At 31.9% G+C, this 10,193-nt stretch overlaps 1 protein-coding gene across 1 annotated transcript; it reads left to right on the top strand.

Annotated features, from left to right (window-relative positions):
- Positions 1-285: 285 nt before the first annotated feature.
- Positions 286-9,252, top strand: LOC131164673 (transmembrane emp24 domain-containing protein p24delta3-like). Its single transcript, XM_058122046.1, has 4 exons — positions 286-781; positions 7,916-8,128; positions 8,749-8,825; positions 8,923-9,252. Exons 1-4 carry the CDS (start codon positions 572-574, stop codon positions 9,065-9,067), a joined length of 645 nt encoding a protein of 214 aa, XP_057978029.1. The 5' UTR covers positions 286-571; the 3' UTR covers positions 9,068-9,252.
- Positions 9,253-10,193: the final 941 nt, after the last annotated feature.

Below are 10,193 nucleotides of genomic sequence, written 5' to 3'. Positions count from 1 at the left end.
TTTGAATATTAAAATTTCTGCCAACAAGTTGTCAAAACAACTGAAAATCATAAAATTTGGCTTTTAATTTTTTATTAAACAGTTAAAAATCGATAATAAAAATAAAAAGTTCATAACATAAATAAATGAAAATTTTTAATTTATTTCTTTATTTTGAAGAAATAGAAGTAGAAGTAGAAATAAAAAATATAAAATAATAATAGGCTTAATATTAAAATAACATTATTTGGAGAAAAAACCACCTATGAATCCCTTGTTCTAAACTGCGGTTTGGCAGCGCATTCTGAGCAGGCAAAACACTGGGTTTTGTCGACGGACTCGTCCGAGTCCGAGTCCGAGCCCTATCTAAGCATCTGACCAGTTTCAGCACAACTGATTGGATATATCCACACTATAAAGCCTTGGAAGCAGCCAAACCTGGCGTGGCCTTGGTCTTTCTTTCCCCCGTACACAAGCAAAACGGAACGCACCAACAGCACTTGGCGTTTCAGAGAGAGAAACAGAGATTTTGAAAGCCTGCCCTCCCTGATCTCGCAAAACTAGGCAAGGGGAATTCAAAATTCAGAGAGAGATGGGGAGAAATGGCGTGATTGTTTGGGTGTTGGCAATGTCGATGATGGTATGCAATCTTCTACCAGTGGGCGAGGCCATATGGCTGAACCTTCCGGCCACGGGGACCAAGTGCGTGTCAGAGGAAATCCAGAATAATGTCGTCGTTTTAGCCGATTACGTCGTCATCACCGATCCCCACACCCACCTTGCCCCCGCAATCTCTGTCAAGGTGAGTTCTTTATTTTTCAGTAATTCCTTACTTTTTGATTAAATTTGGGTTTGGGAATTGCATCTTCTGTCCATATTTATTTTCCGTATCTCTTAAATTTTTTTAAAATTTGTTGGCATGTTTTTTTTGTTATTTCTACGCTTTGTTTGGTTAGATTCTTGGGGGGGGGGGGGGGGTTTTGCTCCCAATTTTGTTATAGGATTTAAAAATTAAGCTGGATTGCGTTAATTGATTGAATCTAAACTAGTGCAATTGCCGGCTCATTCACCTCCATTTGCCTGAACATTTCACCCCAATTTACGGACGGAGAAACAACCAATTGAAGGCGAAATACAGCAGTAAAAGATTTTGAATTCTTATTAGTATAAGATAATACCTGATTGAGATGTGTTTTAAACGTCGGAAGAATTTATGCAAATGCTACCACCATCAAATAAGCAATCAAAATTTAATTCTTTGTCTCTCTGGAGACATTATATTATTTGAAACTAGTTCTTGCTATGTCCAATCTGTTGAAACAGGCTACAATATGCAACTGGATAACTATGTACGTAATTTAAAATTATATAGCCTACATGCATATGTTTTTATTTAATTTTTTCAAGTCAAAATAAGTCAAAATCAAAGAGTTATTTTTCATTGACCATAGTAAACTAATAGAAGCTAAAGTCTTGAAGGGAAACGTTGCAAAGTTAGAGCTAAATATATAAGTTTAAAGAAAAAAATTCTGTCAGCCTTAAAATGTATAACATAAGAAAAAAGAGGCTATAGGCTGTTCAAACTTATTGGAGGAAGGGTTCCTCACCTCAATCAGAAGAAAAAACACAAATCAAGCTTTTTCCATTTATCTGCAGCTGGGCTGAACTGAGTTGCATAGTCCCTCTACATAGGCAGCTGTCATGTTCCTTACAAGAATTGAAGAAGCAGCAGTCTGTGTTGCTGCCCAAAAACTTTTGAAATGTATATCTATATTAGTATACTCAGAAGTCAGATATGCTCAGAAGTCAGAATTGGTAGAGTGCCAAAAATTGAAAGAAGAGGGGGAAAGCTGTCAAGCTAAAATGTGTTAAAGTAGGGCTGAAAAGTTAAAAAAAAAAAAACTGATGAAAAGTAGGGCTTATGGCACATAGAAAAGTAAGAAGTATTTGCAAATAATTTTATGTGCCACCAAATCTAAATCTTGAAGTTCGTCAGACTAATCTGCCACCTAAGTTGAAAACTCTGAAAAAGATATATATATATATATATATATATAGAGAGAGAGAGAGAGAGAGAGAGAGAGAGAGAGAGAGCAATATAATAATTGTATAATATGAATTATTAGGCAGGTATGATCATAGTTGTTAAAATTCGAGATTCTACATGGAATCCTTGGAATGGTAGTCGGATTGAGTTGAGGATTGTACCATTCTGCTAATGATATAAATTGATTTACAAAAACGCATTTTATGTTGTTTTTCAATTTTGATAACTTTAGATATCATGAACCTAAAACTTATCTAGTAATTGTTCAAGACTAGGAATAACAAGTAGCTGTTTTTTGTAGAGCCCTCATCTAACATGAGATCATGTTCCAAAATGTTTATATGTAACGAAAAAAGAATAAATACTTAAAAGAAAAAAAAAGAAATTTTTTTTTTTAGCACAAATTAGTCAACTAGGACATCTAGTTTGTGTGTGTAAAGCTAACAAATAGAAAAGCCAAGCTATCAAGTTAGCTCATTAAAGTTCATGTTAATACTTAATATTCAATCCACTATTTGGTTCATCAAGCCCATCATCAAAATCTTGGTAATCATCATCATTACTATCATAAAATGCATTAGCATGTTTTTATATCCTCAACCTAATTATTGATGTTTGAAGTTCAAATCACTTAATGAACATCAATCTAAGAACAAAATTTGAGTCTCTAGTAATAGCTTAATTAAATCACTTCCTAAGTTGTCCATAACATGTACAAGTTATACACGACAAATATCAAGCTCGTAGTGCAAGTAATTTGGTAAAATTTTTCAAATATAATGGATTGTAGGATCTTACATTCCTACCTCGATCCTACTACAATCCTACCAATCATAGTACATTCCTGCGCCCATCCTACCACCCAATTTGTGAGATATTATTTGGGATTATGATTGTTTCAATAAAGTAGGGTTGTAGGATTGTACAATTCTATGATCTTGATTGTGTTTATAACAACCAAGGCTGTGATACGTAGTTACAATACTACCCGAATAGGCTCTTGGTGGCACATATATGTACATGTATCATGTATTGTCTGAGTTTGACAACTATTGTCACACCTATTTTTGTCATATGTTAGAAAAAAGTCATTAAGTTGGTTGGGTCATTCAAATTTTGTTTGAATAATTACGAGCTGATCATGTTTATTTTGATTATAAATGGCCTAGATTCATGTTTTGTGCTTTTCTGTTAGAGATGGCAAAGTCTAACTTGAATTCTTGAAGTTACTATTGTTAAAAAAAAAAATTGAATTTGCACCCTTGACATGATTATTCTATTTATTTTTATGCCAAATTAGTTTTTTCATTATATTATTTAGAATAACTTTAAGTTGATGTTGAATATTTTATATTTTTAAAATTTATTAATATTTCAACTATAAATGAGTTGGCATTTATGTAATTTGGTTAATATTAATCATGTTTCTCGCCTAAGTTCTAATTAACTGAAGTGAAGCCAATTGTTATCTCTGATTGGATTATTAGTTGTTTGAGTCATTGAGGTGGTATTTGTTTTGCAACCGGAATAAGAAAGAGAATTCTTGATTGTTCTATCATGTTTGGTTTGATAGAGATATAGCCTTTAAAGGTCTCCTATCATGTAGCAAGTTATTGGTATTAATTTTATCAAACGCAACCAACCAGATAAAAGCCTTGATTTTAAAGACTTTGGCCTTCCAAGTGGAACTATAGAGAGGAAAAGGTAAATTAGACCTATTCAAAAAATTGTAAGAAGATTTGCATGAGTATACCCTCGAAGGATCCAAAGACCAAGACCATCTATCCTCCTCTAAAGAAAACCGACAGTTATTCAACTAGACTATCAAAGAGGATAGCTTTACCATCTCCCTATCGTTTAACAATCTAAAAAATTGAAATCCCTAGAAGGTAGAGGACCGCCTAAATCAACAATAAAGGAAGAAATGGATAAACAACAAAAGAGGAAATAGTACCATCTTGCCCTAAGCTTAGGCGAAAAAGGCATGGAAAAGAGGCGGAAAAAGCTACTTTCCCCAACGAAGGGTCTTTCCAAAAATGGATATTACTACCTCTTCCTGCCAGGAATTTAATATTGGGGAATGAAGAGGGGATAACTCTGACGCAATGTTCTACCTCTTTTCGTCAGGAATTTAATATGGGGAATGAAGGGGGGATAACTCTGACCCAATGTTTGGAGAGCCCTTGAATTTGAAGTTGTATTGGATTTAAATAAAATATAGTATACAATATTATTGAAATTTGTCCAAATCCACCCAAATCCAACTGAAATCCATGCTCCCAAACACTACTTGAGAGATAGCTTTCATAGACTCTCCAAAGAACATCTAAATCTAAAATTGGTATCCCACCCATTCTTGTCTAATCCGTACATACTTTTAACAACTAAATGCCACAGGGAAGAATTCTCTAGAGGAAATCGCCAAAGCCATTTAGCCAAAAAAGTTGTGTTTTTAGACACCAAATTTCCAATACCCAGACCACCCTCCTATTTAGACCTACCCATCACTCCCCAACTTACCAAATGATCTCTAAAACCCCTACCCCAACCACAAGAAATCCCTCATAATCTTCTCAATGTTATTAGCAATCCCCATTGGAATCTTGAAAATTGAAAGAAAATATAAGGGGATACTAGAAAGACAAGCCTGTATTAGCGTTATTCTACCACCAATAGAAAAAAGAGTGTTGTTTCACCCATCCAGTCTCTTGGAAATCCTTTCCACAGCAGGATCCCAAAACGTAGTACATCTAGGGTTACTCCCCAAAGGAACCCCAAGATAGGACAACAGCCAACCAAAACACTGTATCCCACCTCCGCAGATAATCCACCAGCACTCTCAACAGGCACTTGCAGGAATGTTTATGTTTAACGCTCCAAATTTGATTGTCGAAAATATATAATTAAATCTATTCTAAGGCCCTAATCTAACAAATCGAACTTTTAGGTTCAGTGGTTGCTCTAATATAGCATCAGGGCCTCTCCAATCTAAAGTTCCAGACTTCGAATCCTGGAAATCCCCATTGTTTTAATCCAACTTCAGCGCAAGGGAGAATTATGGACTCATCACTCACGCTTTGTCCATGCATTCCAGCCTAATGGGCTTGCACACAAGGGTGTATGAGACTAATATATATTCTTGGGCCCTCGTCTAATGGCTTAGCCCTCATTTGGAAGCACTTACAAAAAAAGTGCTTATAGCACTTATCACTTAAAATAAGCACTTTTACAAAATAGTGGCCTTCAGCTTGCACTACAACAATGTTTGCAATAAGTGATTTTCCAGAACCACTTTTTTGAGAACTATTTAAGTAAATTTTGAGAAACAATCTAATATAGCTTTTGGTCACTTATAACTTATAAGTGATACTATTAATAGGCGGGGTCAATTTTGTAAATACAAGAATATTTAGTGACTATTTTATAATTTAAAAAATACTTTAGAAGATAATCATATATTATTTTATTATGCATTATACTAAATTAATTATTAATGAAACATAATTAAATTTTGGAATAAAGAAGAAAAACCATCTATTAATAATATTAAAAATTAAAAATACTAATTAAATTAATAATAATATTTTACATTAATTAATATGATAATCATATGTTATAAATATATATTGAGAACAAGATTATTATTAATTAAAAATAATATTTTATTTTTTTACTTAATAAAAATATTTAAATATTAATTAAAAATAATATTTAAAATAATTATTAATTAAAATTTTAATTAAAAATTAATCATATATTATTTTATTATGCATAATAACCTATTAATTATTAATAAAGTATAATTAAATTCTAGAATGAATAAAAAGAACCATCTATAAATTTAAATTAATATTAAATAAATTAATTTTTTTTAATTTAATTATTATTACTATTTTTAACATAAATTAATGTGATAATCATATGTTATGAATATACATTAATAACAAGATTATTGTTAATTAATAAATAATGTTATATTATTTTAGTTAATAGAAAATATTTAACTTTTAATTATAAAAAATAATATAATTATCATTTAAATTTTTAATTATAATATTTTTATTTAAAATTTATTTAAAAATACATTAGTAGTTATAATTCAATTCTTGATTGGACTTTAATTATTTATTAATTTAAATTAACATTAAAAATTTAAATTTAATTAATAATATTTTTTTATCATAATTTAATATGATAGTAATATGTTATAAATATACATTAATAACAAGATTATTATCAATTAAAAATGATAATATGATATTATTTTTTAATAGATAATATTTAAATTTTAATTATAAATAATTATTAATGAAAATTTTAATTAAAAAATATTAATATTTTTAATTTAAAATTTGTTTAAAAATAATCTTATAGACCCTATAATAAAAGTAAGTGTCCAAATACCATTTATTTTAAACACAACCAAACATCACTTATAACTTTTAGCACTTTTCTAGTTCAGCACTTATTTAATTCAATACTTTTTATGAAAAGTACTTTTGCATAAGTGGTTCCAAATGATCCCTTAATATTTTAGACTGAATGGTTTCCCAACATATGCTTTTATTCAAGCTTCCCCTTGATACTTTTATGTCTGTTTTTATAAGAAATTTATTCATAGAGCACTTTCTAAAGTAAATATTCTCTAGGCCACTATTGGGATGTCAACTTGGGACTTTTCTTGCAAAGAGAAGGAGAATGACATATGGCGGGATTTTCTGAATGTGTTTGTGGTTTTAACTAACTTAAGATGGAATATCCTATTCCTAATGTATCTTAGCTTTAAGAAGTGAGCTTCGTTAGTTAATTTTATTTTTAACCTCAGGTTTGGATTGTTGGGCTATGGGGCAAAGATAAAATGTTTTTGGAATTTCATTTTCTAAACTTTATTTGCATTGTTTGGATGGAACGGCATAGGAATGATTAATATCTTCCTGTGGCCTTCCATCTTGAAAGAGCTTCAAGGTTCTGCATTTTGAATAGTAAGTGGTTGGGGAGTATTTCTTCCTTCTTCCCAGTGAAGATCAGTAATACATTATTAACCTCCTTAGCTTTTTTACCATCCAAGGGGCTAATCCTAGGTGGATTCTTTGGAGATCTAGGTCAGTCGATGCTGAAAGCTTTCATATGAATCATCATGAAGATGCTAATATTGGTTTTCGTCTCTTTTTGGCAACTAGTGGTGGTGGGGGATGGGTTTGCAGATTTGATGCCTACTGGAACTTCTACTTCTAGCTGTCCATGATATAATGCTATTCTCGTGGAAGTCACACATATTGAAAGGTGATTCTGGTTGCTATTATTTTGTGTCCATATGCATCAATAAATCTACGCTGATGCATTGCATATTTAGGAAAATGTAAAATATTGTAGTGTTATTTTGACAATCCTCCCAAGGTGGATGTTTTAAAGGAATAATTTGAATGACCTGGGTTCTACTATGTTGGAGGTAGGTTGGATAACTTCTCCAGTATTCTTTTGATTCATTACTTGGAGCTGAGGCAGGCTTTTTCTTGGGGCATCTTTTCCATTGTCTTCTCAATGGTAGAACTGGAAGGATATCTCTGTTTTTGTATCTATATTCCCTTCACTTCTATAATTTTCCTTCTAGGGAAACTGAATATTATAATTCTTTAGAGTGATCATTATTTTTAATGTTGAGGTCAGCTAATGTAAAATTGGATGGTTACCTGAAAAATGTTACAATGGTGTAAATGAGCATCACATTTTTTTCTCCTATTTTTTCCATAAACTTTTGAAGCTGTATTTATATATTGGTTGGAATAATTTGACAAAAAATTGTTTCTTTCTTTTCTTTTTTTTTTTTTTTTGGGAGGGGGGGGGGGGGGGGCACAAGTTACATAATGATGGCTTATGTTCCTCTTTTAGGTGACATCACCGTATGGAAATAATCTTCATGGTAGTGAGAATGTGACTCATGGTCAATTTGCATTTACAACACATGAAGCTGGCAACTACCTGGCTTGTTTTTGGGCAGAGTCCCATAATCAGGGAAGTGCAGAAATAAGTGTTAACATTGACTGGAAGATTGGAGTTGCTGCAAAGGATTGGGAATCAGTTGCAAGAAAAGAGAAGATTGAGGTAAGGACTTGAGAAACTTTTTAGTTACCTTCAAATTTTGAGTTAGTATTATCATACAAGTTGTTATGCAGGCTTGAGAGCCAAAAATTCTTGAACAGTCAATGCCTGAAATGATGAATAGTTTGGCTTGTTGGTTTCTGAATTTTAATAACATGACACTTTTGCCAACTTGTGCAATGACTTGCCAGTCATGCTCACTTGATTAGATTGTAACATCAAGGCTCAAACACATGAAAGGAAATTTGAGACTGATTTCTTGGAAAAGTAAGTTTAGGTTGAAACAAGATGATGTTGAATTTATCAAACTGTCTGTTCCAGTCAGGCCATGAAAGGAGTCCCAACCTTTTTTTTTTCTTGTTTACTTCGCAATTATGAAAATTTTAAATGTTGGACAATGAGGTCTTGAGAAAATGGCCCTTGTTTTGAACCCATAAATTTAAAATATTAATTTTTTGTAGGATTTTTATATGTGGTGGGTTTAATAGTAATGGATTTTGAAAATATGAAAATTTCATGATGCTCTATTTTGGAAAGAACGGATTGGTACAACTTGAAGACCAGTCTATTTCACTGTGCAGTTTAGCGGCCTTTAATTTTCACTAAATATTGTTCGAACACAGGGTGTTGAGCTCGAGCTGAGGAAACTTGAAGGAGCAGTGGAGGCCATCCATGAAAATCTACTTTATCTTAAGACCAGGTAATAATTATGGTTGTTGAACACATCCAAGCTAATAACTTCGTTTTAACTTCGTTTTATAATATTATATACATTTGGGGGATATATTCTCTTGCAGAGAGGCTGAGATGAGGACAGTGAGCGAGAGAACAAATTCTAGAGTGGCATGGTTTAGCATCATGTCATTGGCTGTCTGCATCGTTGTTTCAGCTTTGCAGTTATGGCATTTGAAGCGATTCTTCCAAAAGAAGAAGCTTATCTAGACTGTTGATTTAATCATTCATCTTTCCGAAAGAAGAAAAAAAAATCTTTTATTTATTTCCCTTTTATATCTAGGAAAGAAAATTTTGATGGTATTAGCAGAATATCCAGCTTTTTATTATCATACTTTTTTTTTTTTAATTTACCAGTCCTAAATCTGCAAGAATCAATGGAACGTCCTTGGTCACATTGTCTTTGTTGGGCTTCCATGTTCATTTTATATTTTACTAGTTCTGACTTGAAGGCTGGATATGTATATGCATGGTATGTTTTTTGGCATGAATGACTCTGAAAACTTGCATCCTACCGAAAAAAAAAACAACGAAAACAAGGATGGTTCAGGTGTAAGCTCAATACTCTGCCGGTTAAAATGACAAGGTTTGGGTTTATTTTTTATTTGAGGTTATACAAAGTATGTAAGTGGAGAAGGATTGAGGGGCAGACTTATTATTTTGGTGGATTAGTCGGGTGTGCAAAGGGTTTTAGACACCCATTGTTCCGGAGAAAAAAAAAAAAAGCACAAATAAACTTCGAAGTAAAATATATTTTGAAAAAAAAAAAAAAACCCAAGCAAGCTGTGTATGGATTGCAGATGGAGGATGGTTGAGAAATGTTTGAGATTGAAGCTCATCGGATTAGGATTAGCATCGAAAACTGATGGCACAATTCAGTGAGATTATTTTGTTGATTATCCTTGAGAGTGGACAGTTAATGAACTCATGAATTGGTGATCTTTTGCCATTTAAATGCTTTACCAGTTTCCTAAATAAATTTACTGTTTGAAAGTTTGGAAAGTTTTGAGTTTGAATTTCAAATTAAAATTTATATTAATTTATAAAAATTTAAAGTTGAAGTTAGAAGTTTGTCTTCACGAACATACATAATCTTAAAAGAAGAAAGATGTCGCATAATCATTGGCGTTGAATGGATAAAAAAATGAAATATTAATTGCTATTTGTGTAAAATAGACTTAGATTTGAATTTGTATAGATTTAAGATAAAGTATAAAATAGTATTTTCTTTCAAGCTAGTGCAAATCTAAATTTAAATGTGAAATTCATACTATCAAATACCATCTCAATAGTTTTTTACATGATTTAGGACTTATTGATTTCATTTTGAAAATAA

This window comes from Malania oleifera, chromosome 9, assembly GCF_029873635.1.
Source record: "Malania oleifera isolate guangnan ecotype guangnan chromosome 9, ASM2987363v1, whole genome shotgun sequence".
In the NCBI taxonomy this organism is placed as follows: Eukaryota; Viridiplantae; Streptophyta; class Magnoliopsida; order Santalales; family Ximeniaceae; genus Malania; species Malania oleifera.
This window is presented reverse-complemented; position numbering and strand designations above follow the sequence as displayed.